General features: G+C 56.7%; 2 protein-coding genes across 6 annotated transcripts; one reads left to right on the top strand and one right to left on the bottom strand.

Moving 5' to 3' along the window:
- Positions 1-4752: 4752 nt before the first annotated feature.
- On the top strand, positions 4753-14629 carry INPP5J (inositol polyphosphate-5-phosphatase J). Of its 5 annotated transcripts, none has more exons than XM_067014860.1 (13): positions 4753-4922; positions 6568-7637; positions 7991-8107; positions 8228-8336; positions 8547-8663; positions 8997-9172; positions 9569-9680; positions 9821-9930; positions 10064-10247; positions 13073-13210; positions 13359-13436; positions 13562-13666; positions 13864-14629. In XM_067014860.1, the coding sequence occupies exons 1-13, from the start codon at positions 4818-4820 to the stop codon at positions 14368-14370; spliced, it is 2928 nt and encodes a 975-aa protein (XP_066870961.1). In that variant the 5' UTR covers positions 4753-4817; the 3' UTR covers positions 14371-14629. The 5 variants fall into 5 exon arrangements, with proteins under 5 accessions (XP_066870961.1, XP_058896105.1, XP_066870963.1 ...); XM_059040122.2 differs by having other exon boundaries at positions 4762-4922; positions 6550-7637; XM_067014862.1 differs by lacking the exon at positions 8547-8663 and having other exon boundaries at positions 4768-4922.
- Positions 14630-14760: 131 nt separating this feature from the next.
- On the bottom strand, positions 14761-20315 carry PLA2G3 (phospholipase A2 group III). The gene is made up of 7 exons (XM_059040150.2): positions 19637-20315; positions 18485-18617; positions 18103-18237; positions 17502-17809; positions 16749-16878; positions 16524-16640; positions 14761-15891 (listed from the first exon to the last, which is right to left on the bottom strand). Exons 1-7 carry the CDS (start codon positions 20148-20150, stop codon positions 15678-15680), a joined length of 1551 nt encoding a protein of 516 aa, XP_058896133.1. The 5' UTR covers positions 20151-20315; the 3' UTR covers positions 14761-15677.
- Positions 20316-21117: the final 802 nt, after the last annotated feature.

Here is a 21117-nt window from a genome sequence, read left to right as displayed (position 1 = left end):
CACAACAGTACCAGGAACATTCCGACATCAGCAGTCATGGGAGGCCCAGGATCTCCCAGAACAGATACCTGCTCATAATCCATGCCTTTATGGGGCAGTTTGTAATCTAGGCCAGCAGCCCTCCTCGGGTGGGGCTGGGTTTGGGGTTTAGTCTGTGATAAAGCCAGGCTCAGACAAGGTCAGGGTCAGTCCTTAGCCTATGACCAGGTTCAGAACTGAGTCTGGGGCTGGAGTCAGGGCTCAGTCAGTGATTGGGATTTGGTCTCCATCTGTGACTACGTTCAGGGCTCAGCCTTTGACCAGAATCAGTACACAGTCTGAGGTCAGGGACTAGTATGTGACCAGAGTTGTGTGACCCAGGGTCAGAGCTCAGTTTGAGACCAGCATTCAGTCAATGATTAGATTCATGGCTCAGTCTGTGACCAAGATCAAGGGCTCAGTCTGCCACCAGGTTCAGTTAATGACCAGACTTGGATCTCAGTCTAGACCTGGGCTTGGGGCTCAGTCTAAAATCAATGGTTAGTCCAAACCAGGGTTAAAGTTCAGTCTGTGACTGTGGCTCAGTCTTAAGCCAGGATCAGGGCTCGATCTGGGTCCAGAATTGAGCTCTCTAATTGGAATCAGGCTAGGTCAGGCTTGGATCAGGCTCAGTACTTGACCAGAACCAAGGGTCAATCTAGAGCTGGGGTAGAGGCTCAGTCTTAGTGTGGGATTGGGGCTCAGTTAACACCAAGATTAGGGCTCAAGTTGGATCTGGGATCAGGGCTAGGGTTTAGTCTGGTTCTGTGCTCTGTTCTGAGCTCCAATATAGAAGTTTCTGGAGACCTGGGCGCCAAGGGCAGGTCAGCATGCAAGAAAGGAGAGCCCCCAGGCAAGCTTCTGTCCCTGCAGTAAACCTCTCTTTGCCTGCTGAAGCCAGTTGTCCTAGAGCCTTCTAACCTACATGGCTCTGCTGCCCGAGATCCCCTCAAACCAGAATAAAAATAGCCATTCACTTCAGAGCAGCTGACAGCGGGTGCCAGGCTGCCTGGGAGGAGGGGGAGCTGAGGAGAGGAAGGAAGGATGTTTGAGCTCAGGCCCCAGCTGTGTTACTTTGGGAAAGTCACTCCTCCTCCTTGAACCCATTCCTGAGGAGCAGAATGGGAGGTGAGGATGACACCTGCCCCAGAGGGTGAGAACAAGGGGAGAGTGATATAACATGTGGCAGTTGGTACCAATAAGGAACTCTGGAGTGAAGCCTTGGGAGGAGAAATGCTCCCCCAGGTCCTGTATACTTTCTCCTCCAGGAAGCCCTCCCTGATGCTTACCTCTTCCACCTTCCCACACTACCCTGTAGCACCCTCTATGTCTCAAAACATTTCTCAACTAGTGGCCACAGTGTGACCTCCCTCACAGGTGACCGGCAAGCAAAACGAAGAGGACAGACCCTTCTGTACCATTACCATCCTCAGGTGCCCCTGGGAGGTGGATCGAGGAAGAGGAAGAGGAAAGAGGAAGAAGCATGTCTCTCTCTCGCTTCCTTACTTCTGGGGGATTTACTCTCAGCCAAAGGGCCATGAGGGCACGTGTCCAGAGTCTGCATCCTTTCACAGCCGGAACCTTTCATACTCCATACTTTTCACCTGCTGCTCCTTCTGCTTCCCGGGGTGTTTCTTCTCCTTTCAGTTTGGCAATACAGATTCTCCTTCAAAGAATAGGTTCAACAGGAACCTCTGCTGGGGAGAATTATCCACCATCTCCCTGGGAACCCCATGCTCTTTCCCCTGCTGGCTGGGTAATCCCTAGGCATCAGTTTCTTCCTCTGTCAAATGGGGATCTTATTACCAACATCCCAGGGTTACTATGGAGAGTAACTGAGATAATCCATCAACCACCTCCTTTCCTATCCCTGACCCAAACAGCCTGGAGGGTAGCACTAAGATTTCTAGGATGGGGCAGGACAAGATGTACTCTCTGCCTCAGTACACCACCCCCTACCCCCAGGAGCGAGGGAAGAGAGGGAGCCAGGAGGTGTCTCTGGAGACAGCCATCTCCAGGGGGGTGGTTCTCCCTGGCAGCTGCCCCCAGCCTGCCACCCTGAGCCCCAGAGCCTGTTATCAACCTCCTTAGTCATCACACCAGGAGCTCAAATATAGCTCTTACCCTGTTCTCTTCTCAGCCGAGGTCTGTCCCCTGCCCCCTTCCCCTAGCAAGGCCATGTCTGGGTCTCAGAGCCCCTTTTCTTTCCCCCCGACCCAGGAATGCAACTATGCTGAGCCTCAGTTTCAGCATCCTCCAAATGGGCAGGTTGGAATTGATGATGATGATTGTAGTGGTGGTGGTGGTGGTGATGGTAGTAATTCCAGGGCAGCTGCCCTTACTGAGAGCTTGCTTGTGCCAGGCTCTGTGCTAAACTCTTCAGATGTATTATTTTATTGAATCCTCACAGCAATCTTAGGAGGTATCTACTGTTCTTATCTGCCTTACACAGACCAGGAATCTGAGTGACTCTCCAATTAAGTCAGTGGCAGAGACAGAAACAAAGTCCCCTGCAGGATCTGAGCTCAGGGAGGGGACATGGTAGAGATCGTGGCTGCCCCACTGGGGCAAAGGAGGCCTTTGCATACTTATTTGCATGACATTTGCCTGGTTTCTCAAGGACATTGATGCCCTTGTCTCAGCCCGGATGGTTGAGCCCTAGGACTGGTTCCAGGGACCTGGATCTGTCTCCCAGCACTTCCAGGATTGCAACAGAAGCCAAGTACTCTTGGGGGCCTCAGTTTTCTCATCTGTAAAATAGGAGTCAGAGGGCTAGGCAGGGTAAGTTCAAATTTTCCTCCCTGGGCTTCCCTGGTGGCGCAGTGGTTGTGAGTCCACCTGCCGATGCAGGGGATGCAGGTTCGTGCCCCAGTCCAGGAAGATCCCACATGCCGCGGAGTGGCTGGGCCCGTGAGCCATGGCCACCAAGCCTGCGCGTCCAGAGCCAGTGAGAGGCCCGCGTACCGCAAAAAAAAAAAAAAAAAATTTCCTTCCATCTCTGGTGGCCTGAGCACCACCACCCTGTTCACACTCACTTCCTCCCTCACCACCACCCGCATCTTCACCTCCAGCTCCACCACCACCTCTTCTTCTGTCAACATAACACCCCCACCACCTCATCTGCCCCCATCTCTCCTCCACTGTTACTATAACCTTCATCTCTTCATTCTACCACCTCCACCATCACCAACCTTTGTTATCATCTCTACTATTGCCTTCACCATTACCTCCACTACCTCTTCTATCACATCCATCCCACCACTATCACCTCCACATTGCCAGCACTGTCACCTTACCACCACCACCACCAGCACTGTCAGTCCTCACTTCCATTATCATAATTACATACATTATCATCTCCACCCCTTCGATCACCAGATCACCACTGTTGTTACCTCCCCCATCACCAACATCATCACTTCCACCATCACCACCTTTCTACCCTAGGACCCTAATATGGCCTGGGTCTCTGCCCCTGCAAATTCCAGCATCACAGAGGTGCTAGCCCAGAAACACAGACTAGACCCAGAGACAGTCAAGCAGAGGTGGGAAGCCCATCCAGGAGAGGGAAAGAGGTATCTGTCCATGTGACTTTCATTCAGGGGACCACACCGGTCCACGAGGATACAGAGGTGACTGTTGATTAGCAGGGAGCTCTGGGCATAAAACTCTATCATTTTCTGCCTAAGCTGAGTGAGATCACTCCTCTGTAAGCAATCAAGCAGCTCTGAAGTAATCAGGGTTTCAGGGACTGCTTAGCAGGTAAGAGTGAGAGTGGGGAAGAGGCAGAAGCAGAGCCCAGTCATCTCCAGCCGTATCTGAACCTGTCACTCATTCACTCTTCTCACTGATTGATTGACTCACTCAACAAACACTTCCTTAGATCTGTTGGAGACCAGGCCCTATGCTGGGTCCTGGCCAAGGAAGTTCCCAGACCTGTTTTTGACCTTCCTGCCAGTCTGTTCCCCCACTGCTGGGCCTTTCTCTACCCCAGCTCCCTTCCTCCAGACATCCCAATTGACTCTTGTGGTTCCTGGGTCACTGAGGCAGCTCCCTTTCCTCACTGAGACTCAGGGGACCTCCCCAGCTCACCAGGTGACCTTGAGCAAGTCCCTCTCCCAAGCCACACCCAGTGAGTCTTGGAGGAGGAAAGCTGAGAGGAGCTGGGCTGGGCCTGGCTGTAGGGACATCCAAGGGCAGGCTCGAGGTGTCTGCAGAAGAGGAGGGGCCAGAGCTGAGGTTGAGATGGGAAAGACTCCAGTTGCTGGAGCCTGAGTGTCTGGCTCTGGGATGGGAAGGATAGAGCCAGGTGAGGGGCGGGCACCAAGGCCTGAAAATGGGGCAAGGGTGGGGGCCAAGGCAAGCCCTGAGCTGGCAGGGAGTCAAGAAGATCACAGGATCAGAGCAGGGACTCAGGTGTCTCTGAAGCCCTGGAGAGGGGGCTGACCTCTGAGCTACCTTACCCTCAGGTGTGTCAATGCCCCTCCCTTGAGCAAGGGCTGGCCAGGCCTACCGGCTAGAGGGTGGGAACAAAAAGCTTCCACTAATGCTGCCAGCTGGGACCTGTGCCAGGCCAATGGACCCACTCCCCCCCGCTTCCTCCCGCACCATGACCACTCCAGGCTCAGCAGCCTGTCCCCAGCAGGTAGGCCACCTTACCCTGGCCACCTCTATGTTGGGAAGTCAGTGCCTGTGTCTTTAAATTCTCAGCAGGTTGAAACGGCTGATGACATCACTGGTTCCCGGGAGCTAGCGGAGGAGCTGGAGCCCAAGGGAATCCGGTGCTGGGGGCTGAAGATATGGAGGGCCAGGGCATCAGTGGCAGCGGGAGGCCGGGGACCCAGGCTGGCCTGGGCCCCTTGCCCATGCCCCATGAGATTTCCCAAACTGGGGCACCCTCCAAGGTAAGACCCCTAAATCATAGTTCTGATCCTTGGTCCCACACCCCCCCCCCCACATACTGCAGGCACCCTGGTGCCCCAGCTGAGGGGCTGGCACTCTCCTCTGCCCACCAAGCAGGGACTGGGCAAACAGGGTACCCTAGGGGCTGAGGGGGTAGTGATGGGACACTCAGAGAGAGATGGAGTTAGCTGTCTCCAGGACCTCCTGGCAAAGCCCTGGACCACGTATCAGGGGACCCAGCTGTGCTCCAGCTTTGCTATGTGACCTTGGGCAAGTTGCTTGTCCTCTCTGAGCCAATGCAAAATGAGGAGGCTTGTCCCTGAAGACTGAAACTGTGACATCTGGGATGTCTAAGTTGTTAGTGCTGGAGGCGGTTTGGTGTTTGGGGTGGGGGTTTGGAGTGGGACACTAGGAACCAAGGATGCCCAAAATGCAAGCCTCAAAGAGCTGAGTTTGGGGACAGAGGTGGAGGCAGAGTTTCAGATTCTCTGAACCAAACAGGACACAGGATGCAGACAGAACTGCATCTCTGGAGGCAGGGATTGGGCCACCCCAGCGTGAGTATAAACCTTTGTCTACCCTCCCTGGCAAGGGACACTTTATCCTGACTTCTGGAGACAGGGGCGTCAGATAGGGACAGATGGGAAAGGAAGAGGAGGTCCCTGCAGGGCCCCACACCCCCCACTCCACGTGCTGGACATAAAGAGGATACCTGCTTGCCTGTCCTCACAGGTGGGGTGACAAGGGTAAGAGGGTACAACTTGTGCACAGTGGTGCAGCGCCAGGATCAACAGAATCCTGGACTTGCTCTGGGTGTTAGAATCACACTTGGGAGGATGGACTATTCCATGGAGCTCAAATGGAAGCCTAGCAAATGTTGGGCTCATACATGCAGAGGATATGAGACCTAGGCTTCTGGCCAGGGATCCTTCACCAGGTTCCTTCATTTTAAGACAGGGAAACTGAGGCCCTGGGCAGGGAAGTGCTTGCCTGAGGCCACACAGAGCTGGGCTGAGAATTGACATGGCCAGTCTCAACCCAGGCTCTTGTTCCTACACAGAGCTCTGGGAATGGGTGACAAGGACAGAGAGGGCTGTGACCAAGGAATTGGGGATGTTTGGTGGGGGGATCCTGAGGGTTCCTGTGTACTGTGGAGGAAAGGGGGTGGTGTTTAACAGGCTGGCCCCAGGGTGTCCTGAGTGGGCGGATCTGGGGGGGTCAGATCAGTAGCCCTTGGCTAGGGGAGCAGCAGGGACTGCAGGGGTGGGCGGTACCCAGGAAAGCTGACTCCAGCCACCCAACACTCCAGGATGGCCAGGGAGTGTGTGCCATCCAGGAAGGCAAGGAGAGCCCTCGGGTCCAGGCTCACACTCTGCCTCCTTTGAGTTGGGGGTCTTAGTTTCCCCATCTATGAAAGAGGTGTCACAGGTGACGGAGGGGATAGGTTTCCATGTCCTGTTTCCTCCAAAAGAGAAGCTGATTCACAGCAGAATGGATTGAGGTGAGAAATTAGGAAGAACTTCCTCAGAAAGATGTGCCTTTCTTAGCTAGACAGAGTCTGCTGGGGTCTATATGGAAGTGGAGGCCTGGTTAGGGTTGACTCTGAGTCTCTGACTTGTCCTATCCAAGATGGACTCATGTTTTCAGCTCCCAGCGAAGGAGAATGCAGCATCAGTACGCTCGGAACCAAAGTTGGCTCTGACACCTGTGGGGCCACCAGCAGCAATGCCACCTTCCTCAAAGGGGCCAAGGCTGGCTCTGGTGTCTCCCCGACCCATCCTGGCTCCAATGTCTACCCTTGGAGGGCAGAAAACAGCTCCTGCCCACCGCAGCTCCAGCCTGGCTCCAACATCTGTGGGCCAGTTGGTGACGTCTGCCTCAGCTGGGCCGAAGCCTCCTCCAGCTACCCTGGGGCCCAGGCTGGCTCCACTGTCCAGGGACCAGAAGCAGGTGCCACCTGCCTCCATGGGACCCAAGCCAGCCCCAGCTGCTTCAGGCCTGAGCCTGGCCATGGCATCTGAGAAACAGACCCCACAGCCCTCCTCCAGCTCTTCCCCAGTGCCCAGTCCAGTTCTGTCACCCTCTCAGGAACAGGCCCTGACTCCAGCATCCATGACATCAGCCCCAGCCTCTGTGGGATGGACACCAGCTAAACAGAGGGATGCCCCAGCATCTAGACCTCTCTCCCCTTCAGAAGGGCATCTCCAGTCCCCGACTCAGACATCTGGTCCTATGGGCTCTCCATCCTTGATTCGAGCCCCCCCAGACCCTCGGATCTCCCCCTCCTTCAGAGCCCGGCCTGAGGCCCCCCGCAGCAGCCCTGAGGATCCTGTCTTGCCCCGGCCACCACAGACCCTGCCCCTGGATGTGGGCCAGGGTCCTCCAGAGCCTGGCACTCGCTCCCCCAGACTTCTCTACCCCACCTTCCGGCCAGGGGCCCCCTTAGCCCAGACTATGCCCCCACCTCTGCCCAAGCCACCCCGATCTCCCAGCCGCTCCCCCAGCCGCTCCCCAAACCACTCCCCGTGTGTCCCCCCAGCTCCTGAGATGGCCCTCCCCAGACCTGGCACCCAGGGTGCTGGGCCTGGTGGGCATCTGAGCCCCAACCTTCAGCCCAGAGAAACCCCAGCTCTTCTTACCACCTCCTCTTCTACATTCACCTCGTCATCCTCCTCTTGGTCAGCTCAGCCCACCTGCAAGAGCGACCCTGGCTTCTGGTGAGGGGCCCTCTCCCAAGACATTGCTGGGGCTTGAACTCTAAGACTAGCCATCCTTCTAGGGTGGCTTACCCTACTCCGCCCCAGCTGACTTCCCTGAGGAAGATTCCCTGTGGGTGTTAGGCCCACTCTGGGGCCCTCGGAAGACAGCATCCTCTCCTAAGGGACTTACCTACCCCGCCTCAGTTGATCTCCCCTGGAAGAGTCTGGTGGACGGGACCCTGGGCCCACTATGGGTCCTTCTGAGGGCATATACTCAAGCTTATTTCCCCAGAAAAAGCCCTGTGGGAGGGAGGTTGAGGGTAAGAGAGTGGTCCCCAGTAGTAACCCCTTCTGTACCCCCACCTCCCCAGGATCACTGTGGTCACATGGAACGTGGGCACCGCCATGCCCCCCGATGATGTCACATCCCTCCTCCACCTGGGCAGCAGCAGCGATGACAGTGACAGGGCAGACATGATCGCCATAGGGTGAGGGGGCAGGGCAAGCAGACTCCCTCCTGAGCCCCTCCTGCCTCCCAGACCCTCTTCCGTGGGAGGGGTTTCTAGGGCGCCCCCCCAATCCGAAGGCCGCCTCACAGTCCCCCACAGGTTGCAGGAAGTGAACTCTATGATCAACAAGCGGCTCAAGGACGCGCTCTTCACCGACCAGTGGAGCGAGCTCTTCATGGACGCACTGGGGCCCTTCAACTTTGTGCTGGTAACTCCTCCCTCAACCCCCGGGCAGGTGGAGCCCCCTGGATTCTCGGCCCTAGCTCTGCCTTGATTCACCGTGGGGCCCGCTGGGCCTCGGTGGCCGGGTCCGTGAAATGGGAGGATGGAGGAGCAGACCTTTAAGAACAGGAAAAGGCGAGGGCGGGGGCGGGGGAGTTGTGTCCTGTCCCTCAGCCTCCTCACGCCTCTGCTGCAGGTGAGTACTGTGCGGATGCAGGGCGTCATCCTGCTGCTGTTCGCCAAGTACTACCATCTGCCCTTCCTGAGGGATGTGCAGACTGATTGCACGCGCACTGGCCTGGGTGGCTATTGGGTGAGCGTGGAAGCGGCCTGGGAGGGGACAGGGCCCTAAGGGATCCGTAGATTAGTCCCCGGACCCCCGCGTACTGGCAATATCCCCTCCCCAAGCTACACCCCTTACTCTGAGGCCTGCCTCTCCCCACCCACCCGCACCCCTCGTTTTCTAGACCCCTCCCCTTTCTGTCCCCGCCCCTCCTAGTGTTCCACTCCTTTCCCTAGAACCCACCCCTCTCCACGCCTCCACGGGTCCTGGGCCTCACCCGCTGACCCCGCCCACCCTAAGCCCCGAGGGCCTCACCTCCTAGCCTAGGCCCCGCCCATGACCCACCCAACCTTGTTTCCCAAGGGCAACAAGGGTGGAGTGAGTGTGCGACTGGCCGCCTTCGGGCACATGCTGTGCTTCCTGAACTGCCACCTGCCGGCCCACATGGACAAAGCGGAGCAGCGCAAGGACAACTTCCAGACCATCCTCAGCCTCCAGCAGTTCCAGGGGCCTGGCGCTCAAGGCATCTTGGATCACGAGTATGGGCTGGGGCGGGACCTAATGAAGCTTGGGTGGGGCTAGTGAAGGAGGGGTGGGCCTCAGGGGGTGAGGCCGGTTTGCCTTGCGGGGAGAGGCGGGGCCTATGGGGGAGGAGACCACCCGCACTATAGCTAGGAACAAGAAAGCTGGTAAGTTTGATGGGGAGGTGGAGCCTGCAGGGTGGAGCTTTGCTGAGGGGCAAGGCCTTGCTGGGGTTCGGAGCCTAACTTCTAGGTCTACACCCCCTGCTGCTCCGTGGTGGGCTGGCGGCTCTGCGCAACCCACCCACCTTCTGCGTCATCACTAGGAGCAGCTGTCGGGTTGGATGGGGGCAGGGAAGGATCTGGGTTGGGCTCTTCACCCCATGGACCCCGCTGACCCCCACCTCCGAACAGCCTGGTGTTCTGGTTCGGGGACCTGAACTTCCGCATCGAGAGCTACGACCTGCACTTCGTCAAATTTGCCATCGACAGCGAGCAGCTCCACCAGCTCTGGGAGAAAGACCAGGTGGGGAATCCCAGCCTGGACCCCAAAACCCCAAGCACACAGAACATGCCCTAGGACCACCTGTACCCTAGGCTATGGTCCTTGCCCTCACCTGCCCTGCCCAAACTCTTGTCCAATTCTGTGCTTCTGGACCCTCACAGCTCAACATGGCCAAGAACACCTGGCCCATCCTGAGGGGCTTCCAGGAGGGGCCCCTCAACTTTGCGCCCACCTTCAAGTTTGACGTGGGTACTAACAAATATGATACCAGGTGAGCTCAGAACTGGGATGAGAGGTGGGGATGTGGGCTGTCTTCTCGATAAGGGAGACAGGAAAGAGAGACAGGAGGCAGAGGTTCCTTGACCCCCAACCCCTGGTACTCAGCCTACCCTTGCCCACCGTAGTGCCAAGAAGCGGAAGCCAGCCTGGACAGACCGTATCCTGTGGAAGGTCAAGGCTCCAGGTGGAGGTCCCAGCCCCTCGGAACAGGAGAGCCACCGGCTCCAGGTGACCCAGCACAGCTACCACAGCCACATGGAATACACTGTCAGCGACCACAAGCCTGTGGCTGCCCAGTTCGTCCTGCACGTGAGTCCTGGCCTCATCCTCCCCGCATGACATCCCCAGGCCCAGCTCGGCATCCCACTGCCCACCGGTACCCCTTACAACTGCCCTCAACAGCAGCTGCTTGTCACAGCAGACTGGGAGTGGGACTGTGACCTCCATTATTTATTTATTTACTTATTTATTTATTCTTGGCCATGCCATGTGGCATGTGGGACCTTAGTTCCCAGACCAGGGATCGAACCCATGCCCCCTGCGTTGGGAGCTCAGAGTCTTAGCCACTGGACCGCCAGGGAAGTCCTATGATCTCCATTTTCAGGTGAAAAAACTGAGGCCCAGAGACACAGCACCCCTTGCCCCGGGTCACATGGCTACTAACGGGAAGGTTAAGATTTGAACCCTGGCTAGTCTGATTTCAAGGGGTATACCTTTTCCATTAATCTCTAACTCCCCTTTTCTGAGAAAGGCTTAGGGCAACTTATGTTAAAATTTACATATATAATAAGACCAGCTACCAAAATATTTACTCAAATCCCATGTAGCATTCATTCACATTCATTTATTATTTATTTACCATCTTACCATATGTGATGGGGAGGGGGAGTAGAGATACAAAAAAATACAAAGCTAAACCCTAAATAGTTACTATAAAATTTAGTATTGTGTTTAGAATTTTTTATTATAATTTTTTATTGATTTATGTATTTATTTTTGGTTGTGTTGGGTCTTCCTTGCTGCGCGCAGGCTTTCTCTAGTTGCGGCGAGCTGGGGCTACTCTTCGTTGTGATGCGCGGGTTTCTTATTGTGGTGGCTTCTCTTGTTGCGGAGCTCAGGCTCTAGGCGCGCAGGCTTCAGTAGTTGTGGCGCGTGGGCTTGGTCGCTCCACAGCATGTGGGATCTTCCCAGACCAGGGCTCGAACCTGTGTCCCCTGCATTGGCAGGTGGATTCTTAACCACTGCGCCACCAGGGAAGCCCCTGTGTTTAGGATTGGGGCTCCTAGCTGCCAAAGGAAAAAGGGGAAATCCAAGAATGTCAGAACTGGATCTTAGAGACCATGTAGTCCAACTTTCTGTTAGTGGGGTAGGCATGCTCCCCAAGTCGCACACAGGCTCAGCAGCAGAGTGGGGTGGAGCCCAATTTCCAGTTCTGAAACCCAACTCTGGGCTCTCCGATTCTCTTGATCTGATAAGAGGGAGCCCAGCAGACCAGATAATGTTTTCCCTGCTAACTTTGTCATATGGTCAGTCAGAGGGACAGTGGCCAATGTCTTCATCTGGGAATGGAAATCTGCCCATGTCAGGCCTCCTATGACCTTTGGTAAAAGCCTTGGGTGTGAGGTTTAACCCCCAATCAGGGAACTCACCTTGAGAACCACTCCTTTTGGGCGCCCTATCCTTCCCTCCTTATCTAGAACACTGTCCCTTGTAAAACATTACCTGTTGAGCACCTACTATATGCCAGAGCCTGTGTAGCCTACTTCATGTATGTCATCCCTTTGAATACTGTGGTAGGCCCTGAGGATGTCCAAATTCTCCTCCCAGTTTTACTGATGAGAGGAAACAGAGGCTCAGAGAACTTAAATCTCTTATCCAAAGCAACACAGCACAGGGTTCAGCAGGAGTTTTGACCCCACAAGGCCCTAAAGGGTATTTCCAAGAGCACAACCTGGCCAGTCCTGCTGTTAGGAACCCACGGGCAGGGAGAGGATGTGCTGGTTTCTTCTGGAGCAGCTTGGTTTAGAAGCTGAGGAGGGAGAGAAAGTTGAAACCAGATAAACAGGGGAGTAGACAAAGCCTGAGTCTGGCACCACCGAGTCTTTCCCTGAGGGACAGAGGTGAAGCCAATACTTTGGCCACCTGCCACCCCAGCAACCCCATCCACGTGGTGACCCCCTGCTCAGCCTGGGGTGACCCTGGGAAGAGAAGATTCTTTTGTCTCCATGGACTGATGACAAACAAGGTTAATAATGGTTCCTTAATACAGGTAGGGAAACTGAGTCTTACTTAGCCTGATGAGGGGATTACCTGAGGTCATGAAGCAGGTTAGTAGCAGAGCCTGGATGGTCTCCAGCCATCTAGCCAGAGCTCTTCTTGCCTGCTCATGGGTGTTCACTTTACTCCAGAATATCCAGTACATCATGGGATTCCTTTGTTAGCTTATAGGCAAGTCATTCATTGAGCACCTACTGTATACTGAGAAGTTTATAGAATGCTTTATATGGTATCTCATTGAATCTGCAGAGCAACCCCAAGAGTTAAATAAGACCATCAGAGTTTAAGGACAGGAGCCCTTCTATTCAGAGGTCAAGAAACTCATCTTGGGTCACACTGCATAAAAATGGCAGAGCCAGGGCCAAACCCACGGTCTACTAAGCTTCCAAGCTGTGTTCTCACTCACTCCCTAAGGAGGCTAAGGACAAAAAGAGCCCTGAGGGCTTCCCTGGTGGCGCAGTGGTTGAGAATCCGCCTGCCGATGTAGGGGACACGGGTTCGTGCCCCGGTCTGGGAAGATCCCACATGCCGCGGAGCAGCTAGGCCCGTGAGCCATGGCCGCTGAGCCTGCACGTCCGGAGCCTGTGCTCCGCAATGGGAGAGGCCACAACAGTGAGAGGCCCGCGTACCACAAAAAAAAAAAAAAAAAAAAAAAAAAAAAAAAAAAAAAGAGCCCTGAGCTGGGAGGCAGGAAACCTGGCATTCATCCTAGACCTGTTCTTCCTCAGTTTCCCAGCCTGTGGAGTGGCTTCAAAGGCCCTTCATCTCAGCCAATTTGTACCGACTCAGGCCCAAGGGCTCTAGGTGCATAGAATACTAGAGGGTCTCCCCTGATGTTGCCCCCTGCCCCTGGGCAGTTTGCCTTCAGAGACGACGTGCCACTTGTGCGGCTGGATGTGGCAGACGAGTGGGTGCGGCCAGAGCAGGCTGTGGTGAGGTACCGCATAGAGACGGTGTTCGCCCGCAGCTCCTGGGACTGGATCGGCTTGTACCGGGTGAGATGGGCAGGGGTGGTCAGTACATCAGGGAAGGAAGGGCCTGAAGGGGCAGCCAGGGACCTACATGGGGTCCCTGGCTTCCCCAGAGTTTGAGGCTGCTGGGGTCAGACCTTAGGGGTCACGACCCTGGTTGCTTTTGGCCCAGGTGGGTTTCCGCCATTGCAAGGACTACGTGGCTTATGTCTGGGCCAAACACGAGGATGTGGACGGGAACATCTACCAGGTACTTAAGGGGAGGGGGAGAATGAAAGGAAGTCCCCATTGCCCTTGGGGGCTCAGGATTCAGCTTGAAGGGTCCTGAGGCTGCCTCCCTCACCCCAACCTGGCCTAAACCCCCCGGCTGACCAGGTGACATTCAGTGAGGAGTCACTGCCCAAGGGTCACGGAGACTTCATCCTGGGCTATTATAGCCACACCCACAGCATCCTCATCGGGGTCACTGAGCCCTTCCAGGTACGTAGGCCAGGCTACAGGGTCGGGGCGCCAAAGGAGTATTCAAATGCCTCTACAGCTTCTATATTCTGTTCTGTGACCTCCTACAAGTATCCTGACCTTCCTGGGTCTGCCAAGGGGGAGGGCAGGAGTGGTTCCCAGAGGCCTCAGTAGCTGGTTGGGAAGAGGGGCACCGCAGTGACCAGCCTTCCCCCCAGATCTCGCTGCCTACCTCAGAGCTGGCCAGCAGCAGCACAGACAGCTCGGGTGCCAGCTCGGAGGATGAGGATGACAGCACCCTGGAGCTGCTTGCATCCAAGTCCCGCAGTCCAAGCCCTGGCAAGTCCAAGCGGCACCGTAGCCGAAGCCCAGGTCTGGCCCGCTTCCCCGGCCTCGCCCTGCAGCCCTCGTCCTGTGAACGCCGTGGCACCAGCCGAAGCCCCTCACCCCAGAGCTGCCGCCTGCCTCGGGTAGCCCCCAACAGGGGCAGTGATGGTGGCAGCCGGGGCAACAGTGAGGAGGGGCCCCCTGGGCTGCCTGGGTCCTGGGCCTTCCCACCATCTGTGCCTCAAAGCCTGGGGTTGCTGCCTGCCTTGCGCCTAGAGACTGTAGACCCTGGTGGTGGCAGCTCCTGGGGACCCGATCGGGAGGCCCCAGCCCCCGACAGCCTGTCTCCCAGCCCCCAGGGTCAGCAGGGCCTGGAGGAAGGGGGCCTGGGGCCCTGAGGGTGAGGTGGGCAGGCAGGCCCAGGTGGCCCCCATTCTGCCCCAATCTTCTGCAGACCCACCTGCCTCCCTCCTGCTGCTGCTCCAGCTTTATGTACACCTGCCACTCTGTTCTGGCCAGGGGTGGCCAACTGGGATCCCCCAGACTTGGTCCTGGCACCTCAACTGTGACAATCAGCAAACCCCTATCCCAGCCCCCATCTGGGATGGGGGAGCAAACCTGGAGGTCATCAATCAGGAATTAAATTCTCCAGCCTCACTCCTGACTTCTTAACTTGTTAGCAGTCTGGGGTTGGGGGCAGTCAGAGGAAGGGACTAAAGAGATGAGAGGATGACAGATCTGACAATTACCAGGCACCAGCTGTATACATTACACATGCCATGTCCTTTAAGCTGCACCACAAGTTGTGGTGTTGACTTCAGTGTATTTCTTAACTCCATTTCACAGGTGAGCAAACTGAGGCCTCCAAGAGGTTATGTGAACCTTTAAAAATCAGACGCCTAAGCACAGTTTGGCTGTGTGCTGGAGGGAGGGAACATTTATTAGGTGCTGAGTGCTGTCCGTGAGTTGGTTCGCTTAATCCTCAACAACCCTATGAGGTAGGTCCTGTTTACACTCCCCTTTTTCAGACGAGGAAACTAAGGATCAGAATGAAGGAGGTCTCTTGCTTAAGGGCACAGGGGAGATCTGAATTTAGGTTTAGGGCAGAAAGAATGGGCCAGGGCTAGGCCAGGAAGAGCATAACAGCTGTTAAGAGAAGGGGTCCCCTGGGAAGGGGAGTTGGGAAGCCCGTTTCTAGCTTCCGCCACCCTGGATTCAGACACAGGCACTTCTGTGACATCCCTCATTCCCCACCTGCTGCCCTAGACCTCAGCAGGCAGACGCTGGGGCTTCCCTGGGCAAGTTCTTGAGACATGCATTAATTTTGCAGCATAGACATATATGTACCTCCTCCTAGTACCTCCTGGGGCTGCTGCAATGTTACCTTCTCACCATTCCCAGCTGGATGTTAATTCCTCTGGGAAGGCCCAAGCCTGGGGCAGCAGAATGAGCCTCCTGAATACCACATCCAAGCACAGAGGGGTTGTGTCACCAGCCCAAGATCACCCAGCACACCAGGAGACGTGGTCCAGCATTTGGGCCTTGGCCCCCCCCACCCTACCCATGCAGCCCTCTGGCTATCCACAAGAGCCCGTCCATGCTTCAGTCTAACACGTGGAGGGGAAGCTGAGACACCCCCCCCCCCAGGGCCTAGCAAAACCAGGGACGAGGTCCAGTCTTGTGCCCAGGAGAGCTGGAACTGAGGTCACTGGTTCCAGGATTTCTGCTGTCCTTCGGGTCCTCCGGCTCCCTGGGTCAGCTGCAGGCACCGATCATAGAATGACATGGCGGCCTTTGGGTGCTCTGAAGTCCATGCCTGCCTGTTGTCTGTGCCTGTCCCCTGGAGCTGGAGTTGCCTCTGCTGAAGTCGCCTCAGGTGCCGAGCTGACACCTTGATGGCCCTGGGGTCTTTGGAACAGCTGTGAGGAGAGAAAAGTGGGGCAGGCGGTCATAACTGCCAAGAATCCCACCCTACTCTGCAGAGAGGGTGACCAAGGCCCAGAGAGGAGCAGGGCTGGGGCCGGGAGGGTGGGGGGCTGTTACACCTAGCAGGGGGCAGAATAAACCTGGGTTGGCACCCAGAGGCCCAGGTTCTGCCACTAGCTGGCTGCAGAAACCTGGGTCAGTCTGGGCCTCAGTTTCCCTACTTGTGAAACAGGAAAAGTAACAGAGTTAGTTTTGAGAATCAGAATTGAAATGAAATTGTGGATTATGGGGTAAGAGTTAAGCAGGTGTTTTACTATGTGTCCCGCAGGCCTTGGCCTATGTACGTCACACACGCCACTTCCTTGGCTTCTACTTCCATTTTATAGGTAAGGAAACAGAGGTGTGGAGAGGTTATTCAGCTTGCTAGGTCACATAGGAAGTAAATGACAGAGTTGAGATGCATCCTACATGGGCCAACTGCAGAGCCGAACCCAGGGATGACGACAGTAGAGCTCAGAGGTCCCCTGACCCCTCCATCACCCTCTCAGCCCAGGTGCACAAAGGGAGCAGAGGCAACCCACCCCTTGGGAAGTCCCGCATCCCTCCTGGCCCTGATGTCACTTACCCTTTGCCCTCAGCACAGTCCAGTGGAGGGGCCAGTTTGAAGCAGGTTATGCCCAGCAGCTCCCAAAGTATGTTGGCGCCCACAGGTGGGCTGTGGAGCCTCAGGAAGCGTGCCAGACTGAGGGCAGAGGCAGGCTCAGGCTGGGGCAGGGCCTCGTCACCCAGGTGTCCCTTCCCAGTGCCTGGCAACAGGCAGCCCACCCCCAAGGGTCCAAACAGGCCTCACCGGCGCGTGCAGTTGCAGTGGAAGAGGGGTTCACGGGCATTGTTGAACAGCTGGAACTTGGTCTTCTGGGGCCCGATCTGGTGCTCACACTGGTCCAGGTGGTGGAAGCTGCGGCAGGCCTGGTGGGCACCTGGTGGCAGGTGTGGTGGTGAGAGGAGCCCTGTCCAATGCCCACTGCCATCCGGCACACATGCTCAGTGCCACACACACAGTGTCCCTCTATCTCATGCCCATTGTGCCTTCAGAGTGACTCATACATAGGAGACGCGCGTGCGCACACACACACACAGAGCAGTGCTGCCGTGGGGAAGCCCAGAGAGTCAAGAGTGGTCAGAAAAGGCTTCCTGGAGGCAGAGGCTGCTAAGCTGAGGCTGGAAGAGGGGAAGAGTCAGGAAGAATTCTCCAGGCAACAAGAACAGCATGTGCAAAGGCCCAGCAGTGGGAGAGAGCAGGTGGCTTTAGAAGAACTAAATGAAGTTTGTGGAACTGGAGTTTCAACTGGGGAGTAGGATCTGCAGGACCAGACTCGACAACCCCTGAGTGTTGGGACATCAAGGTGGGGCCTCAGCGAGGAATGCCATGGACAAGTTTGGAGCTTACAAAAATCCCTTTGGCTGCAGCACGAGAGAGGTTGGGAGACCCCAGAAGGAGTTCAGAGGAGGAAAGGAAGCAACACAGGGGCCCCCCCACCCTGAACAGAGTCAGGGACACCTCCTTACATCAGGAGCCCCCAAGGTTAGGTTCTGAGCTCACCTTGAGGTTTTAGGCCACGCCATGGTCCCTGGAGGCCTGAATCAGTGACCTCCAGCTGGACTATGGAGGCCACATCAGGCCCAGGGGAGGCCACAGGGGCCTGGAGGGCTGAGGCGTTGGCTTGGCTGGGGTATTCGGACTCCTTCTGCTGTGCTGGCCACTTCTGAGGGTGCTGAATCCACCGAGGCTTGCTGGGCACTGGGTTCTGAGGACTGGGAGTCAGGGGGATGGCAAGGGAGCTCCAGGAGGCATTGTAGAAGGTCCTGGGCTGGAGACGGGCGAGGGATACAGAGCCATATGTTCTACACCTGGGAGGTAGCACATGGTGGCAATTGGTAACCCAGAATCCCCCCTCCCAGAAGTCCCCAGGTTCATCTCCATGGATATCAGGGCTCTGCAGTCCCACCCCTCATCCCACATCCCACTGGGTCCTGCAGGGCACCCAGGGAGCGTCTGCATCCTGGGCCCTACCCTGAGGAGAAGACAGGGAGGACGAGGCATCATTCCCTGGAGGACAGACATACAGAAAGGCTTCCCTCCCAGGCTTGGAGCCCGAGCTCCCCACTGGCTGGGAAGGGGCTCGAAAGGGGCAGCCACATACCCGCCCCACCAGTACCACTCCACACAGGCCTCCTGGTCCTCCAGCAAGAAGCAGGGAATCGCCAGCACGTTGAAGAAGGCCACGCCCACGATGTCGGAGATGGAGTCCCGCTGGTTATGTAGGCACTGCTGGAACCTGTCCCAGAGCCAGCACTCAGGTCCCTGGACCACAGAGAACTACCTGGCTTCTCTCCCAGGTCACTACCAGCCAGGTGATTTGGGGTCCAAGTGTCCCCTCTCCTGTTAGGCCTCAGCTTTCCCACTGCACAGTAGACTCTGGCTGGCTGATCCTTTAGGATTCTCTGGAATCCCAGACTCTGCCCCGGGTAATCCCGGTGGATAATCCCACCCCGAGCTCCCAGCCCTCCCTGCCCACCACCAACCTGGCATCACAGTTGCAGTGGGAGATGGTGTGGAGTCGGTAGTTTCGGATGCCATAGTTGTACTGGAAGGGTGAGACAGTCTGTGGGCAGCGGTCATGTTCCTGGCAGCAGAGATCAGGGCCCTGGAAGACCCCTGCAGGGAGCGGAGGGGGCACCAGCTCAGCAGGGTCATGGGCACCATATGCTGGCTATGCCCGCGTGGTGTTGGGAGCAGAGACCTGGTTCTCATCCCAGCCCTGATACAGATGACCTGGGTGGCCTCAGGCCTCCCGCTATGGGACTCACAGTTCCAAAGTTTGAAGAGAACACCCAGGTACAGCCTCTGTTGTGCAACTCCAAGTGCCAGGCAGCCCACCCAGGAACCCTTGCCCATGGAAAGATCTTCCTCAGGTGGACTGGTGTCTGCCTCTAGAGTTCTCGGGCTCACACCCCAACTGAAACTGCAAAGTTATGAATGTGTGTGGAATGGAATGGTAAACAGCAGGGTGCAGTCTCACTGGCACAATGAGGCATTGTCAAGATGCCAACCTGCTCCAACTCAAGTGCCAAGTCCTCCTCCCAGCCCTCCACGCGTATGCACAGACAGCTGTACCAAGAGTGCAAAAAAAACCATGCATGTTTTTCACCACCTGAGCAATGATGCCCTTTACTGAGCATCTCCCAAATGCCTGGCACTTCCCACACCCAAGCACACAGCAGCCCTGGGGAGGTGGTGTCACGTTTATTGTACAGGTGAGGAAACAGGTTCAGAGAGGGGAGGTGACTTGTTCAGCTCGGAAGGGCTGAGCTGGGATTTGAACCCAGGCCTTTGGGTCTCGGTGTCCCCTCCACTGGGCATCCTGTGCCCATAAAGCCTCCTCTTGGGTAATGGTTTTTTGGTTCAGCCGCCCCTGGATCCACTCCAGCCAGCCCCCTCCCTCAGATGGTAATTAATGAGGCCTCCCAGGTGTGAGTAGGACCTTTCCCATCTATAACCACATTTAAGCATCCCATGATGAGATTTATGGTCACCCCATTTTACAGATAAGGAAATTGAGGGTCAGAGTGGCTAAGTCACTTCCTCAGGACACACAGCCTGGGAGAGTGGGTACCAGGGCTAAAGGCTGCATTTCCTCCCCCACCAACCCCCCTGTGCCCACACCGATGGCTCACCCAGCTCCGAGGAGTTCCCGGCAGAATCCCCGACTCCACACCACAGTGTGCCAGGCATGGTCCACCCTCTCTTCACCCGCTGGTTCCCCATGCCAGGCGCTCCACTCTGCCCTGCTGCTCGCTTCTCCCTGGTCCCTGCTGGACTCTCGGCAGGCCCTCTGCAGGCCTCCCACTGACTCTTAAGGGTGGCCAGGGCTCTCTGCAGCTCAGGTCCAGGGGTGTGGATGAAGGAGTCCCGGGTGATCTCTCCAGCACAGAGGGTACTGAAGGCTGTAGTGAGCTCTGGCTCATCCTGCCGGCTGCAGACCTGCAGCCTCCCGTGCCCATCCCAGCGAGCATGGAACAGGGCTAGTCCCTGGGCAGACTTGCCCAAGAAGCTAAGGGACCCCAAAGGGCTGCCAGAGATGGGTCTGGCCAAGTGGCAGGAGGTGCTGTGCAAGTGGAGGGCAGGGGAGCCCCCCAGAACTGCCCCCAGGAAGTTCAGCACCCCCAAGAACACCACCAGAACCCCCATTCTGCCCTGGCCCAGCCCAGTCAGACAAAGCCCCCGGGAATCCTACCCTGGTGGGCCCACGAGGCAGCAGCTCTGTAGCTGAGTGGAAGCAAGCCCAGCTGACCCGGTGCTGTGGGGCCAATGAATGGAGCTTTGGGAGGAGTAGGAAGGAGGCTGGAGTATGGGGTGATCTGAGGTTTGTAACTGAATCCACCGGCTGGGCAGGCCACTGATTGGCTGAGGAGTACACTGGCTGGGGCCCACGCCCCCACTTGTCCTGCCTTTCTCCTCGCCTTCCAGTCACCTGCCACCAGCCCCGCCTGGATGGGGACGGTAGGAGCCAAAGCCCTGGGCCCTGGGGGCAGGGGCCAGAAGGGGGATCTGTATCTCCCTGGGGAGGGAAGAGGGTTTGGGGGCTCAGAGGAGGCTCCTAGAATTGGTCATCCCCCCATCCCAGGGATGGCCGCCAAGCCCACCTGCATGAAGCTGGCAGAGAGCCATGAGCTTCTGCCAAAGCTGGGTAAAAGAGGTAAGGGCAGGGCTGGGCCTCTGTGGCCACACCCTTCCCCCCCACCCCCGGAGGCTCTGAGGCTTCTGGGAAAGGGAGCATCCATCCCCCCCGCCACCTGGGGTGCTCCCCCTGCCCAGTCCTGGTTCTAAGAAAGGCACTCAGCATATTCAGGGAACAGTGCCCCAGGGCTCCCCACTTCCTGGGACTCCAAGCACAGGCATGGCCCAGCAGCAGCCCTCCTGGTCTGATAGATGGTGTAGACACAGCCAGAGCAAACTTTGAAAGCAACACTGAGGCTTCCCTGGTGGTGCAGTGGTTAAGAATCTGCCTGCATTCAATGCAGAGGACATGGGTTTGATCCCTGGTCCAGGAAGATCCCACATGGAACAACTAAGATCCCGTGGAGCAACTAAGCCTGTGAGCCACAACTACTGAGCCTGCGCTCTAGAGCCTGCGTGCTGCAACTACTGAGCCTGC

This window comes from Kogia breviceps, chromosome 15 (genome assembly GCF_026419965.1).
Source record: "Kogia breviceps isolate mKogBre1 chromosome 15, mKogBre1 haplotype 1, whole genome shotgun sequence".
NCBI classification, from domain to species: Eukaryota; Metazoa; Chordata; class Mammalia; order Artiodactyla; family Physeteridae; genus Kogia; species Kogia breviceps.
Note: the sequence above shows the minus strand (reverse complement) of the source record. Positions and strands in the feature narration are given on the sequence as shown.